The sequence below is a fragment of the Octopus bimaculoides genome, chromosome 24, assembly GCF_046866305.1.
Source record: "Octopus bimaculoides isolate indiv1 chromosome 24, ASM4686630v1, whole genome shotgun sequence".
Classification (NCBI taxonomy): Eukaryota; Metazoa; Mollusca; class Cephalopoda; order Octopoda; family Octopodidae; genus Octopus; species Octopus bimaculoides.
The window spans coordinates 4,931,530-4,949,299 of record NC_142951.1 but is presented as its reverse complement, the minus strand read 5'-3'; the positions used below and the strand labels follow the sequence as shown (position 1 = coordinate 4,949,299).

At 35.7% G+C, this 17,770-nt stretch overlaps 2 protein-coding genes across 3 annotated transcripts in view; both read left to right on the top strand.

Annotated features, from left to right (window-relative positions):
• The first annotated feature begins 1,364 nt into the window (after nucleotides 1-1,364).
• LOC128250793 (adenosine receptor A2a-like) lies at nucleotides 1,365-3,595 on the top strand. Its single transcript, XM_052976724.2, has one exon. The coding sequence runs from the start codon at nucleotides 2,522-2,524 to the stop codon at nucleotides 3,491-3,493; it is 972 nt and encodes a 323-aa protein (XP_052832684.1). The 5' UTR covers nucleotides 1,365-2,521; the 3' UTR covers nucleotides 3,494-3,595.
• LOC128250792 (uncharacterized) overlaps nucleotides 3,475-17,770 on the top strand; it is a 16,053-nt gene continuing 1,757 nt past the window's right edge. The window contains exons 1-3 of one of the 2 annotated variants that reach the window (XM_052976723.2): nucleotides 3,475-3,557; nucleotides 15,274-15,532; nucleotides 17,137-17,770. The exon at nucleotides 17,137-17,770 is cut by the window's right edge and continues 158 nt beyond it. In XM_052976723.2, coding sequence (XP_052832683.2) covers nucleotides 15,304-15,532; nucleotides 17,137-17,770 — 863 coding nt within the window. In that variant the 5' untranslated portion in view covers nucleotides 3,475-3,557; nucleotides 15,274-15,303. Of the gene's footprint in view, nucleotides 3,558-10,672; nucleotides 12,042-15,273; nucleotides 15,533-17,136 lie in introns of those variants that run through there. The other variant, XM_052976722.2, reaches the window with a different exon arrangement.

The following is a 17,770-nucleotide window of genomic DNA, read 5'->3' as shown; positions in this document are numbered from 1 at the left end:
ACCGCCGTCACCACCATCACCACCACCAGCGTAACGACCATCACTACCGCCACTGCCAACGCTATCCTACCCATAGTCATCGTCGTGTCGTCCTCTTTCCCTTTAATACCATCATCATCATCATCATCATCACCATCACCCCTATCAATTCCTGCTTCCACTCCCGTCATCGACAACATCGTATTTCTTTGTGCTAACCCCCACCCATATAGACTCCATCACCATGATCATCCTCTTCACCGTCATCATCATTTTGTTCTTATTGTTGTCCAGTTACTTGTCTTACAGCTTTATCTTTCCTTTCAGTTTTTTCTATTGAAATTATACGTTATTACTTTACTTTTTTTAATTCTTTACATTTTATAGTTTCACATTCAAAACAAAGCTTTTGTTGGCTTGCATAAACATTCTATTACCTATTAAATAAACTCTTCACCTTTTCCCCTTCCACTAACTTTAGCATTTTCTCGCATTTGTGGAGGCATTTACGAACACGGAATACGGTGCAAGTCAGCTTTGTACTGTGCACAGAACAGTCACTTGTAAGTGGCTTTGGTCAAGATCACCTTACATAAAAAAACATTTCTATCGTTTACAAGCGCTCGTATAAATTGATGTTGAACATTAAGCGTGTCAACTGGTGATCATCAGAAGAAAACCTCGACAGGAAAAAGTAACTGAGGAATATACAAACATATCTATCTATCTATCTATCTATCTATCTATCTATCTATCTATCTATCTATCTATCTATCTAACTTGGAGTTTGGATCCGTTTCATTTGATGCGTTCGTGTATTCTTCTTTTATATTACTAATACCTAACACAATGTTTATTCCATTTAAGAACGTATTTGTCTTCTTCGCAGCTTCTTTCATTGTTTACATTTTCTTCCGATGGATCATGAAGAAGATATAGCAAAGTTTTAAAAAGGCTTAGACAACTGATGCAAAGACAAATATAATATGAATACACACCTACAAACGGACGTATATGCGTATATATAATACATTATATAATGTAACACCTTCTTCTCACAGAGATATACATTATTATTGGATATATATACAGATATGTATATATATTGAATATCTATACACATACATACATACAATATATGCAGTATATAATATACACACGCATATATATATATATATATAATATATTAATAAGATAATTACATAACATTTTTTGAGAACCAATCTGTTGTTAAATAGACACGAATACACGAAATCTTCTATGAGAGACTGAGTGATATCAATCACGAATGATTTAAAAGGAAAAAAGCAATTTTGGATATTTCTAAGATTTTACGTAGAATTTCCTATTTTATTCATAGATATGACATATTTTGAATGTTAAACAAGTACAAGTCTGCTTGAAAGTTTTTGCAATCTGAGTAAGTCAATCATTTGAATTTCAGCTGATAGCGTCTCGCAAGTGTTAATTATTTAAACTCAACTATTTTCCTTGTAACTCACACAATTTTCATTGAAGGCGTTGTTCGAAAGTCCTCGAGTTTTCTCTTTTTCACAGCAATCTTGCATATTATCGTCTGCGAAAGTTTTATACCTACTACATACCAACGCAACCCTTTGTTGCTATATCTGGAGTCTATGTTTTACCTTCACACACACATACTGCTTGACTTGCTTCCGGTATTTGTTAGTGTTTTGGACGCCTGATTGCTTGCAGAATATAGAGAAGTTACTTTAAAAATTATGAGTGCTTTTTGTTTTCTTTTTAATTAGTATTTCAATTTTGGAAGTCACTGAAATTACTAATGCACTGCAAAAAAGTTTTAAAACTGTCTCTGAATATTTTCAGTTGGATGTACTCTCCCACTTGCAAACATATGGTTTATTAATATAAACTTACCTATGTGCATATAGTTATCGTTGCATTAATTATACTTGTAATAACACTGAAGATTTAGCAGCCGAGGGAGATTATTACCACTGGAAATCTAGGACCTGCAAGGTATAATTAAAAGCTGCATTCAGACAGAAACAGTTCATTGACACGGTACCAATGTATGGAATGTTTACCTGTTTTATCGCGGAGCTACAATTGAGAGACGCCACATCTATGGATCGTTATTATAGGAGGACAATGTTATAAAGACAATAATAGCATCGATGGAAGATAATCAAAACACCTGTGATCGATCACAAATTGTATCATTAGTGTGTTATCTGTATTGAACTGAGAAGCTTTTTAATACTGAGATATGGCTATTGAACAGCAACGGCAGAGCTTTCAAAGTTGTATTAGAAAAAACACCAGTGACATGTAATAATTTTGTAAAGCAATATATCAGTATTTACATTCGGCCAGTTATAAACCGGAAGTGAGAGAGAAACAGTGGGAGAGTAGAGGAGGATAAGATAAGAAAAATAAGAAAGAAAGCCAAGGAAGACAAACCACGTGAGCGACCGAGAGAGAGAGGAGGAGTGAGAGAGAGAGAGAGAGAGAAAGAGAGAGAGAGCGAAAGACAGAAAGAGTGGGGAGAGGAATTACCATGGAGATAAATGACAGTTTGAACAACGGGAGTCTTGTGATAAGCAACGGACCTTATTATGAGGAACCTTACCGGACATTTTCCATCGTTGTTGATGCCCTGCTTATTTTGCCTGCCATTGTCGGAAATCTTATAATCGTTTATTTCGTCTCAAAGTCGAAGGAGTTACGAAATGTCGGCAATTACTTGGTGATAAGCCTGGCTTTTGATGACGTATTCATGGGAGCATGTATTCTGCCTTATGACATTTACGTTCTCTACAACACTTCACTGGGACAAAACAAGGTACTTTGTTTGTTGCGTTTCGTTTTACACAATATGACCGGTTCAAACTCGATATTCAATTTGTTTTTCATTTCGCTGGAGCGTTACATTGCTATTATACATCCGTTCAACTACAATAAAATAGTGACTTACCCAAGACTCATCGCCGGGATTATTGCCGCCAGAGTCTATAGCTTGGTTATGGCCAGCGTCCCACTGATGGGTGAACACAAATGGACGCCTGGCGTACAGTGCGACCCTTCACGCATATGGGTAACTTGGTATTCGTATTTCTGCTCCCTATGGGTTGTATTTCTTATTTCGCTTACGATCTTCTGTTACAGCAGAGTGATCAAGGTGGCTTTCAGACATATAGACGCCGTCATTAAACAGAAGGCGAGCGTAGATACAGAAGGAGATTCAGACCACAAAGCAGAGATACGCAAAACGAAAATGATGGCGTTAATTTTCGGTTTATTCCTTTTATACTGGTCGCCATTTTCCTTAGTTCTCTTTTTCCAGAGATTGTACAAAGAGAGCACTGTATTGGCCCAAGCTAAATGCTATTCGTTGACATTCATCAAGAGTAACTGTTGCATAAATTTTATTGTATATATATGTAGGAGTAAAGCATTTCGGAAGAACTTGAGGTGTTTCTGCCTGTCTAAAGTCAGTCCGGACTCGGATGACGGAACTGCTCTAAGCTGAGACCTTCACCAAAAGGATTACTGTTCGTGGAGAGGATAACTGTTCTCACGAAGACTATGTACACGTATGTAAATAACACACACACCTACGTACTCACATATACACAGTGATATATAAGCTGTGTAGATGTTGGTATATATATATATATATATATATCTGAGTGTATATATACATATATATATATATCTGTATATATATATATATATATATATATATATATATATATATATATATATATATATATATATATATATATATATATATATATATATATATATATATATATATATATATATGCACACAATTATTATTGACTGTATGTACGAACAATATATGCACAGAAAATGTTTTCTATATATTATTATGTTCACATATAAAGCAAAAGCAAACTGTATGTCTGTATATATATATATATATATATATATATATATATATATATATATATATATATATATATATATATATATATGTATGTATGTATGTATGTATATGCATCTATCTAACTGTCTGTTTGTCTATCTATCTGTCTGTCTGACTGTTTATCTATCTATCTATCTATCTATCTATCTATCTATCTATCTATCTATCTATCTCTCTATCTCTCTATCTCTCTCTCTATCTATCTATCTATCTATCTATCTATCTATCTATCTATCTATCTCTCTCTCTCTCTCTCTCTCTCTCTCTCTCTCTCTCTATCTATCTATCTATACAATATTTGTGCGCACATCGATGTAAGCACATCGGGGTATATATGTGACTTTTCTTATGTCTGTGTGTATATTATGTATGTGTATGTATACGCATTTGTTCCTATATTCTGGGCTATACATGTATTCACTTATTAATATATCGATAAATGTCTATGTACATCCGTATGATAATAAATACAAGCACACATGCACATACACACGCACACAAGTACACGCCTTTGCACACAGACACGCAAACACACAAAGACTCTTACACGCCCACACACAGAAACACACACATAGACACATAGACACGCACACTACTGAGAGTAATTATGCCATGTTTACATTCATAGACACATATCTACACACATTCCTGCTATGATAACATTGTAGGTATATGCGTCTAACTGTCTGTCTGTCTGACTGTCTGTCTATCTGCTTGTCTGCCTGTCTATCTGTCTGTGTGTCTGACTGTCTGTCTGTCTGTCTGTCTCTCTGACAGTCTGTCTGTCTATCCATACACACATCCATCCATCCATCCATCCAACCACACACACATCTACGTTGATACACACACTCAGACACACATACTCAAACACTCACATACATACAAACAAATCATCCACACACGCACACACTCACATACACACACAAACACACACACACATACACACACCCAGCATAAACATAAAAAAACACACCTGCTCACAAGTTCTCTCACACACACACACACACACAAACATACTTACACTATCTTACACACACGCATACACGCTTTTTATTATTTAATTCTTTGTAAGGCGGCGAGCTGGCAGAATCGTTAGCACGCCGGGCGAAATGCTTAGCTGTATTTCGCCCGTCGCTACGTTCTGAGTTCAAATTCTACTGAGGTCGACTTTGCCTTTTATCCTTTTGGGGTCGATAAAATAAGTAACAGTGTAATCGACTCGTCCCCACCTCCCTCAAGCTGCCCTTGTGGCAAAAAAATTGAAATAATTATTATCCTTGTTAAGGAAACGTTAGCGCGTCGGACAAATTGCTTAGTTGCATTTCTTCCTCGTTTTTATGTTCTGCGTTCCAATGTTGCCGAGGTCGACTTTGTCTTTCATTCTTTCAAGCTGAATAAAATAATTACCATTTACGTAATGGGGGTTGATGTGACCCTACTTAGAACCCTTTGTTAAAGCGGTAAGCTGGCAAAGTCATTAGCTTACCGGCCGGATAAAATACTTAGCGGCTTGTCGTCCGTCTTTACGTTCTGAGTTCAAATATTGCTGAGATCGGTTTTGATTTTCATTATTTTGGGATGGAAAAAAGGACTATCGATTGAACAGTAGGATCGATGTCATCGATGTCCTCTCCCCGCAGAGTTGCTGGCTCTGTGCTAAATTCCAGAGAATTATTCTGAAAATTTTTGTTGGCACTCCGTCGCTTACAACGTCGAGGGTTCCAGTCGATCCGATCAACGGAACAGCTTGCTCGTGAAATTAACGTTCAAGTGGCTGAGCAATCCACATACACGTGTACCCTTAACGTAGTTCTCAGGGATATTCAGCGTGACACAGTTTGACAAGGCTGACCCTTTGAAATACAGGTACAACAGAAACAGGAAGAAAGAGCGAGAGAAAGTTGTGGTGGAAGAGTACAGCAGGGTTCGCCACCATCCCCTGCCGGAGCCTCGTGGAGCTTTAGGTGTTTTCGCTCAATAAACACTTACAACGCCCGGTCTGGGAATCGAAACCGCGATCCTTTGACCGCGAGTCCGCTGCCCTAAGCACTGGGCCATTGCGCCTCCACTATTCTGAAAAACACTATGGGAAATAAGCTGGTAAAATTGTCAGCGCGTCGAAAAAGCTCAGTAGTATGTATTTTAGTTCTCTAGGTTCTGGTTTCAAATCATTCCTAGGTCAATTTTCCCTTTAAATCACCCCTTCCCGGTCGAAAAAATAAAGTACTACCAATAACTGAGGCCGATGTAACTGACTAATTCCCTCCGCCCAACAGTACTGCTAGTGTTCCAAAATCAGATATAATTATTTTTAATTAATTAGTTACATAATTGATTAATTATCTGCGTGATCAATCGTTTGATCATCGAATCGCTTATTTAATCCGAGTGTTTTCGTCGCTATCTGGCACCTCTTCCATAACCTATCCTTTGATCTCGATTTAAGCCACATACACAACTTGAATGATCTCACCTAACACGATTTTCACAATAAAAGGCAGTAAAGTTACAATTTTGATGTGACTTTGTCTTTATGGCCAACAGACCACGTAGAATCTCTCCGAAGCAGTGAATTTCCAAAACTGCTGGAGCACTGTGTAAGCCGATTTTGTTTAATTTTTTTTTTAGTATTATATTACACTGTAAAGGGAGCCAGCTGGCAGAAGCGTTGGTGCACCGGGCCAAATACTTCATTCAAATTCCATATATATATATATGTAGACGGGCTTCTTTCAGTTTCCGTCTACCAAATCCACTCACAAGTCTTTGGTCGGCCCGAGGCTATAGTAGAAGATACTTGCCTAAGGTGCCTCGCAGTGGGACTGAACTCGGAACCATAACGTTGGTAACCAATCTAGTTACCACACAGCCACTCCTGCGCTTATATATATTTGTTAGAAAGACATAATAAAGTTTAGCATGATTTAAATTCAGCACATCGGGACCGGGGGAAATGCTGCGAAGCATTTATCCGGCGCACTGACGATTCTGCCGGCTTCTCACCTTGAAGGGATACCCCTTGGTACTATATCGACGGCTATGACCTACTTTAATTCATCACCTTAAATTCTAACCTGGTAGCAAGTAGTAACCTCATCACGGTCAAACGATTAGCTAGAAATAGCAGCTAAATATCCTTCAAGTCATCAATGTCCCAGCGTTATTGTAGATGAAAGATATTTAGGACAGAAAAATGTCAGGGGCATAATTTAAAATGATGGGTGGAAAACAATCATTAGTGTGTTTTTATTTACAATCCCCACAGCAACTGAAATAATTTATTACAGTATGGTAGCGCTTCATCGTTCTTTTAAAATGTTTTACTCAAATAAAAGATGTGGGTCCACCTGTGTAGTATCATAGGCCCCCGAGAAAATCATTGAACTTGTCCCTGTAGTATGTATTTAGTGATAGCAAACCGAACCATAAATAGATTAGAGGTGGGTCCCTAGACTCGTGAAGTTTCGCGGTATCTGCGCTATGTACCCGTGACGGCACTGCCAGAATGGAGAATGCATGTAACTCTGTGGTGCAGTAGAAACATCCCTTTCAAGATTTTCCCCTCAACCCTTACCACACAAACAAGAATCTAACAAAAAACAAAGGAAAACAAATAAAGAAAAAAAATTGGAAATCTCTCTGGAATTTTCGTCTCGTCTCGAAAATTCGGCTGACACCCGTGTATCGTACTCGTCATGTAACCGGGTCGGGGTAGAGTAGTTTTGAATTTCTTATCAGGTCTGACTCATTTAGAGCCAACGTGGAGCTAAAAAACAACAACAACAACAACAACGACGACAACAACAGCTCAACATCTGCAGCAACGACAGCATCAGTAACAACATGAACAACATGAACAACAGCAGCATCATCAGCATCAACAATAGCAACAACAGAAACAACAACAGCAACAAAAACTACAAGAATATTGTCTCTCCGTCGGTTACGACGACGAGTGTTCCAGCAGATTTGGTCAGCGCCACAGCCTGCTCGTGAAATTAACGTGCAAGTGGCTGAGTACTCCGCAGACACACACACACCCGACCCCTCAATTTTATTTTCAGGGAGACTCAATGTGACGGAGAAACGTGAAAAGGCTGGCCCTTTGGAATGACAGGTTGAAATCATTCCTAACTGAGTGAACTGGCACAACCTGGGAATCGAACGTGAGCGGAACACGCTAACCATTAAGCTACAACAGTTCACTAAACATCACAGCAAGATCAACCGTGACTGGCGTCCCTGAGGTCAGTTTGCCGGAAACAGCCAAGTTCCGCCACACGGTCAAAAAATTTTAAAATTTACGGAAGCCCTTCTTTCCGTTTTTATACTATTATTTTATTTATTATCTTTGTTAATTTCTTTTATTCTACATTCATCATAAAAAAAGACCCTTCCTTTCAACTTACCCTTCACCCTCTCTTCCACTTCTCTCTCTCTCTCTCTCCCTCTCTCTCTCTCTCTCTCTCTCTTTCTCTCTCTCTCTCTCATTTCTATCAGTCATTGCTAGTCTTTTCTTTTCTTCGTTTCACTCCCGCTTTCACCCTCTATTACACTCCCTACCTGTCTCTCCCTTTATCCAACGCACATCTTTAACGAAACTTAACCCCGTCCGTGCCGCTCCTTACCTGTCTACACTTTTATTTTTTATTTGTTTTACCTTCGTTACTTTTATCGTTTATTACTTTACCTGCAGTAAGACTTATGTCGCCGACTCATTTTCTTCCATTACTACCTGCGTTTCCTATTCCTTGTCTACCTACCTGTCTATCTATCTATCTATCTATCTATCTATCTATCTATCTATCTATCTATCTATCTATCTATCTATCTATTTATCTATCTATCTATCAAACTATGTATGTATGTATCTATCTATCTAACCATTTAGATAGATACATACATACAGCTAAATGAGTATACATACATACATACAAACACACGCACACACCTACACAAACAAACACATTCACACACACACAAACACACACACTTATACACACTACATTAACAAGGTCAGTCTGGCGGAAACGCCCGTGTTCCGCCACAGGGAACGTAACCTCGGGGCGTGAAGGTTGTGAGATCTACATTTATTCATCGATTTATCTGTATCTATATTGATTGTAAATTGAAAATATCATTATTCAGAGTGTATTCAATACGCTTCTATTTCCTTGATAAATTGTAACTTAGATTTTATATGCGTGTGTATATAGAGAGACAGGTCTATCTCTCTATCTATTTATCTGTTACTTTCTTCAGTTATTCGACTGCGGCCATGCTGGGACACCACCTTCAAGAATATTTAGTCGACTGAATTGAACTGCGTAATTCTTTACTTTGTATTTTAAACTATTTTCATATTTTTAAAAACTATTTCCATAGTTTTCAAATACAAGGCACATTTTCTTTCTCTCTCTCTCTCTCTCTCTCTCTCTCTCTGTATATATATATATATATATATATATATATATATATATATATATATATATATATACACATATACATATGTATGCACACACATATTATGATTATTTTTATATACTTTAAATGGAGGTTGACTTCGATCCGCCACTAGGCGAACTTCGAGTTGACCTATCCTAGTGTGATCTTCTCATTTAAATATATCACTTATTATTTGCACCTCTTATAGTATATATTAATATATATTTTTTATCCCCCTTATATATATATATACATACATACGTACACGCATATGGGGGGGGGCAGGGTTAATACATGTTTGTGTGCATGTACGTATATTATATACGTACTCATTCCGGACTATGTATTATATTTATCCGTTAGTTTACCTTAACAGCAGAAAAAATCAGTTTAATTTTGTTCCCGATTATCGAACACATATCCTTGTTTTATTTCTTCACTAATGCTGTGTTTCTAATAAATAATCTAAATAAATTAACCAAATTCTCTGGTATTTTTCATTTGTTTTCCAACAATTGTCGTCCATCAAGACATAGAGGTGTGCAGGCGGGGGCTTGGGGCGGTTGATGTAAACAGCTTCTGGGTGATATTTTATTTCGTTTCTTTTTCTGGAAGGCATTTGTAGCAAAGGTCATTAAAGTACATCTCGTCTTTGATGATCATTGATAGCTCTGCCGGAAGTTGACATTTCCTGCTGCCCACTGATGGAGAGAATTTTCCGAGACGCTCCCACCGTGCCATTCAACAATAAAGAGGCTCACTCTGCGCCAGGAGACAATGACAATCTTGAATAAAGACGTAATGATACGACTGCTTAAAAATCAACAGCGATCTTGCACACTTACACACACACACACTTACACACTCGCACACACACAAATACACACATACACCTACACACATATATATACACACATACATAAATAAACTGATATACATGTATATATATATATATATATATATATATATATATATATATATATACTATTAGGGACAAAATCCAAAATTACAGGTAAAAAACTCAATTAAGATCAATTTATAAAAAATTAAAATTAAATTGAGCCTTATAGATAAAGTATATATAATATATAGTTTTAGGGAAAATAACCAATTTTCAAGAACTCATCGATGAAAATCCACTATCACATATAGAAAAATTAATAATTAAAAGCACAATAAATGAGTATAATATAAAGTAAAGTAATTATCATAAGATAAATATAATATAATATAATAATATAATATAATAATAAATATAATATAATATAATATAATATAATATAATATAATATAATATATATATATGAGAAAAATTAAGGCGGTGGTCCACCATGGCCGCACCCAAATGACTAAAGCAAGTCATTTATAGGGGTTGGACAAAATAATGGAAACACCTTAAAATTTCTAGCAAATTTACCCGAACAGTTACCCGGCTAAACTTCAATACCAACATCACTACCATGCCGGGATTTGAATTCAGAACGCAAATAGAGACTGAACAAATACCGCAAGGTATCCGGTTAGATGATCCTACAGTTTTGCCAATTCAATGAAGTGGAATGGTGCGACCCTGTTTTTTTTATTGAATTAAAAATGATAAAAAGCGAAGCTGAAGTCGTCCAGATTTGAACCCCGATCGTGAAGAGTAGCAAATAAATACGGCGAAGCGTTTTTCTGATGCACTATCGACTGCACCAATTCACAACCATAACGTGTGTATGTATGTGAGTGCGTGTATGTATGTATTTATGTATGTATGTGTATTTATTTATGTGTGTGTATCGATATACCAAAAATGCGTTCTGTTTGTTTTGTAAATGTGTTGGTCACTTGGCTGATGGCGACAAGTTGGGACAATTGATGTACTGATGACAATTATTGAGGCTGACACACGTTGTAACCACTGTACCCTTATCTCCAGAAAACAGGCGTACCCTTTCACGCAAGAATTTACCGGTTTGGGGAGAATTCTTGATTCTTGAGATTATTTCCCGCTCTCATAAGAACTTCATCTTCATTGTCATTTAGTAGTTATGATATGTCTTCGAGACGCGGAAATAATTTTAATTAATGAAGATTATATATTGTAAGGCATTTGATATACCTGTATTTGTCTGTGATCTTCGTATATTATACATACCACTTTTTCCTTTCAGTTGCTCTCTTAGCTAAATTGTGCTCAATATATGCTCACACACACACACACACACACACACACACACACACACACACACACACACACACACACACACACACACAAACATACACACACACACGTACGCACATATGGTTCAAATTCACAGAAAACAAAAGACAAAGACAGGTGAGAGAACAACAATTAAGTATTTTAGTTTGACAATTGGGAAGAATAGAAAAGTCTTCGACGTTTCGAGCCTTCGCTCTTCGACAAAAAGTATTGAGAGGGGGAAAAAAAAGGACATTTTTGATAATATTTTTCTAAATACCACTGGAAAGACGGAATATTCATGGATTGAATGTCTTATGTAGCTGGTCAAATTGATGAGGCTGAAGATGAGACGAAACAACACCGAGTGTGATGGCGCCGGCAATGTCGACGACAAAAGAACAAAAACAGCAACAACAACACGCTATAACAACAAGTTGCGGAGTGAAGCTAACAAGCGAAACACAAAGTTGTCTCTGGAAGCTGCTAGAAACGGTAAGTTTGGGAGAGCAAGGATCGTTTTCCGCAATACTTCAATAATCACCATCATCATCGCCACCCCCCTCATCAACATCATCATCATCATCATCGTGATCGTCATCATCATCATCATCATCATCATCATCGTCGTCATCGTCATCGTCATCATCCTCATCATCCTCATCCTCATCATCCTCATCATCATCATCATCCTCATCATCATCATCATCCTCATCATCATCATTGTCTTCAGCATCGTATCGTCATCGTTGTCGTTGTCATCATCATCGTCATCATCGCGATCATCATCGTTAACAGCAACAACAACAACAACAACAACAGCCACAGCGTCACCAATGCACACCACACCCCTTTCAGTAGTCGTCGCCTTATCACCACCACCACCACCACCACCACCACCACCACGATCATCACCATCACCATCATCACCAAGATGGTGAGCACTACTTTAACCTATATAAGGTCAGCTGTTGATATCTCAGTCTGATCTGCATGTGTGTATGGGTATGTGTGTCCGTGTGTCTGTGTACGCACGCGCGTATATGCGTGGGTGGACGTAAACAGGGAAAGGTTAAAAAATTTTATGTTCGACCAGGCGCCAATGACCTGGCGCAAGGTCTTTCTTATATTTACTTCCGGTTTTAGAGGCACTGGACATTCGATATACGCGCATGTATCTGTGTGTGGGTGGCTGAGTATAGCCGCGCATAAACAAATAAATAAATAAATAAATAAATAAATAAATATATACATATATATATATGTGTGTGAATGGAAGTCTGTATATACTTATATATCAGAAAATGATTTCGGATTTACAGTTAAACGACACACGGCAACAGGTATGTAATTACAGTGTTAAACACGGACATTTTTACTTGATTTTTGATATTTTTTAATGTTTTAAGGCTGTGAAATGGCAGAAACGTTAGCATAGCAGGTGAAATGCTTAGCGATATTTCGTCTGTCTTTACATTCTGAGTTCAAATTCCGCCGAGGTCGACTTTGCGTTTAATCCTTTCGGGGTCAATGAAATTAAGTACCAGTTGCGTACTGGGGCCGATGTAATCGACTGGCTCCCTCCACCAAAATTTCGGACCTTGTGCCTAGAAAAGAATAAAACAGAGACAGAGACAGGCAGAAACGAGGCAAATGCCCCTTGTATTTGAATACTATGGAAATATTAAAAAAAAAAAACTTTTCATTTAATTTTTACACAATTTAATTGCTTTCCATACTTAGAGTTGAAAAAGTCTCAATAGCTGAAACCAGTACTAAAAGACTTTCCATGATAAAATTATATCAGTATTTTTTATCTTGACTTATTTTCCTTACATATATATATATATATATATATATATATATATATATATATATATATATATATATATATATATATATATATATATATATGTATATATATATATATATATATATATATATATATATATATATATATATTTATATGTATGTATATATATGTTTATATATATATATACACACGCACATATACATATATGTATGTGTGTATATATATATATATATATATATATATATATATATATATATATATATATATATATATGTATATATATATATATATATATATATATATATATATATATATATATATGTATATATATATATATATATACATATATATATATATATATGTGTATGTATATATATGTATATATATATATATATACACACGCACATATACATATATGTATGTGTGTAGATATATATATATATATATATATATGTGTATGTATATATATATATGTATATATATATATATATATATATATATATATATAAATATATATATATATATATCAAAATATTAATATAATTATATTTCGTTTTGGGATTTGGTTTGCAAGCTTCTTTATGTGAGTTTGTGTGTTGAAGCATATTCTGTTGTGTCTGGGGAGAGTCATTCTCTTTTAGTGCCTTATTATTTAACATACTCTCCGGTTTACGACTATTGAAAAAGTTGCAAGACGTGACGAAAGATTTTGCAAAATTAACTACGTACATGAGTGGAAATTGAACCGGTGAGTGTGTTAAACAATAAGGCACTAAACGAGAATGACTCCCCCCCCCCCAGACACGACAATACACACACACACGAACATATATAGAGATGTGAAGCAAACATTTTACGAGTGATGCATAATTGAAATTGTTTTTTTTATCTACAAAGAATATATATATATTTTTATATATATGCAGGATTTATAGAACTTATTAATATTGTTTTGTGATAATATTTCTGAGTTTAAATACTAGACTAATAATCAATGGCTATATTTGTATATTTTAAGATGTGCACCCACATAGTAGTTCAATGCACACACATATATATGTGCGTGTGAGTGTATGTATATATATATATATATATATATATATATATATATATATATAAGTATATATGTATGTGTATTATATATATATATATATATATATATATATATATATATATATATATATATATATATATATATATAAATTATGAATGTATTGCGAAAAGTGTGTCAGACGTTTCTGTATAGGTTGTGTTGTATAGACAATAAGTGAGTGAAAATGAATAAAAACATTAAGAGAATTATTGTAATATTTGTAGATAAATTAAAACGGCAAAAGAAGTGTAATGAAAAGGCGAAATTGTACTGCTATCCTTTTTGCCGACTTTGATATATCAGAAACCAACTCAAATGATAAGGTATATATTATAATTAAGACAAACATGTTGTCGGAATAGTTTATTTTAAAAATTATTTTCATTCAGTTATCTACGTATATACAAGAATACATCTATTCATTTGCCTGTTATTTTATCTGAGACTATGAGAGGGTACTGAAAAGTTCCTGGCTTTCGATAAAAGTGAGTGCAAGAGGAACAGTTAATAATGATTATATTCAACATTTTCCTCCCTCAGTTTAATACATGTATTTTCAGCGGTCCTTCAATTATTCTGAGCCTTGTTAAAGAACTCAGAAGGTTCGGCAACTTTTCACCCCCCCCCCCTCGTATATGTATGCATATACGTATGTATGTGTGTGTATATATATATATATATATATATATATATGGTGAATTTATGGAATGAAGTCCCATCAGTATTTAATCTATTTTTTTTTGTATTATTTGTTTTTTGTCTAATTATATGAAATGCATTTTCTCTCTTTTCGAATAAATCTTCGGCCTCTTCACAATAAGGAAAGAACCATTCTATATAACGAAAGCAAAATGTCAGACACAGGTGCGCTGATATCAAATATAACTTGGAACAATATCGATACCGACCAGAATTATCAGGTGTGCGATGCTGATTCTACGTTGGAAATATCGACAGAAAATTCTTTAGTTCAAGATCAGAATCAAAGACAACCAACGGGGAGATTGAACATGCTGTCCACTTCAAACGAATTTCCTGAGTGGAAAAAAGACTTAAACATCCTTCGGCATTCTACGCAAGGTATATATATATATGTATATATATATTCTTTTACTTCTTTCAGTTATTTGGCTGCGGCCATGCTGGAGCACCCCTTTTATTCAAGCAAATCAACCCCAATACCTATTCTTTCTAAGCCTAGTACTTATTCTATGGGTCTCAGTTGACCACCGGCTAAGTTACGGGGACGTAAGTACGCCGACATCGGTTGTCAAGAGCAATGTTGGGGGGAAAACATATACACACACATCTACACGCATATACATATTTACATGCATAGATAATGCACTGACGCCAAATACTGCTCATATACATGCATACATTAAAAATATTCTGTTGATTTTGTTGCAATTCCAGTGAAGGGGTCTTTCTCTATTGATAAGAAATGTTGAAACAAAATTAAATAATGGCACACATACATACTTATACGAACAGCAGTGTTCATGTATGTATGCATGTATATATGTGTATATATATATACATACATGCATACATACATAGTGTAGAGATAACTGTTTTCGGTATTTGTTTACATGTGCAGTAAATATCTATCTATCAATCAATCTGTCTCTGTCTCTGTCTGTCTGTCTGTCTGTCTGTCTCTCTCTCTCTCACTCTCTCTAACTATCTATCAATCAATCTGTCTGTCTGTCTGTCTGTCTGTCTGTCTGTCTGTCTCTCTCTCTCTCTCTCTCTCTCTCTCTCTCTCTCTCTCTCTCTCTATCTATCTACACACAAATACAGTCTGTCCCTTTCGCTTAGAATTAAGCATACAACCTCAAGGAAATAAACCAATGATCAATGATATTCCGACTGTAAACATCTAATTCTCTCCGGCTACCAATTTTAAAGTACCTACAACTATGTCCACCAAAACCATCTTTCTTTTTAAACGGTAAAATAAACTTTGGAAGAGATTTGACTGCACGTTTTAGCAAATTGAACTACCACTTTGAAGATTCTTTTTCATCTCTTATGTATTGTTGTTCATTGAATTTAATAATCCGGTTGATTATTATTATTATTATTATTATTGGCGAGTTGGAAGAATCGTTAGCACGCCGAGAAAAATGTTTAGCGTTATTTCATTTGTCTCTTCATTCTCAGTTCAAATTCTACCAAGGTCAACTTTTCCTTTTATCCTTTCGGGGTCGATAAAATAAATACCACTTGAGTACTGGGATCGATGTAATCTACTAGTCCTTTCCCCCAAATTTCAGGCCTTGTGCCTTTATTAGAACGGATTGTTATTAATAATGCCATTAATTTAACAATTGCGTGGATATTTTAATTTCTATAAATATAATTAGTCTATAAACGCTTATCTATCTGTCTGTCTGTCTTTTTGTCTGTCTGTCTATCTATTTATCTATCTATCTATGCATACATGTGTGTGTGTGTATGTGTGTGTATTCGTATTTGTGTTTGTGTGTCTGTGTGTATGCCTGTGTGCGTGCGTGATGTGTGCATTGGTAGCTACGATTCTAATGTAGTATTTCGTTAGTTGAAAATAAACTCTCCTAATATAACCTGTATCAAATTGTTCTTGCGTACTTTTCTTAAAAATTCAAACCTTGTGTCTAGCTAAAATTGTATGTGCTTTTTTTCATCCACTCCCTTTACAGCTACCACCTCACCTTTCTTACCACTTGATGACCAGTATCCAAACTACCCGGTAATGTTCACACGGTCACAACCATTCCCCCGTGAACTGCAGTATGACAACACTCATTCATCAGATGCCAAACAAAAGGAAGATAAGGCAACTTTGTCTCGTGTTACATCAAATATATCTCCTGAACTTCGATCGCAACCCGTCACGACAAAAGAACCCCGTAATTATGAAGAGCTTTTTCATCGTTCGAACTGTTATCACACAGCTATGATAAACTCGCCGGCTTCAACCATTCCGCCTCATTTCCAGCGCAATATCTTTGATTGCTATTCTAATGGAAAGACTATCAACGATGCTGTTTTCTCAGGAAATACTACATGTGAAGATTTCGAACCAAATTTTGGCACCGCTTCTTTCGATTCTGAGAAAAAGCTCCCTGGATATGAAACTTCTGATATGAGTTACAGGAACGAAAATGATAAAGTTTATAATTTTCAAAGATTCCTCAAAACCCATAGAAATACGAACCCTATAAGGGATTGTCAGTCAAAATTTGTAAATTTTGATAGCCAAACGCAGAGTTGCCAATCTGGACCTTATTTAAACAATCCTAAATTATCTCTTCCCGATTGCAGCCGTTTTAT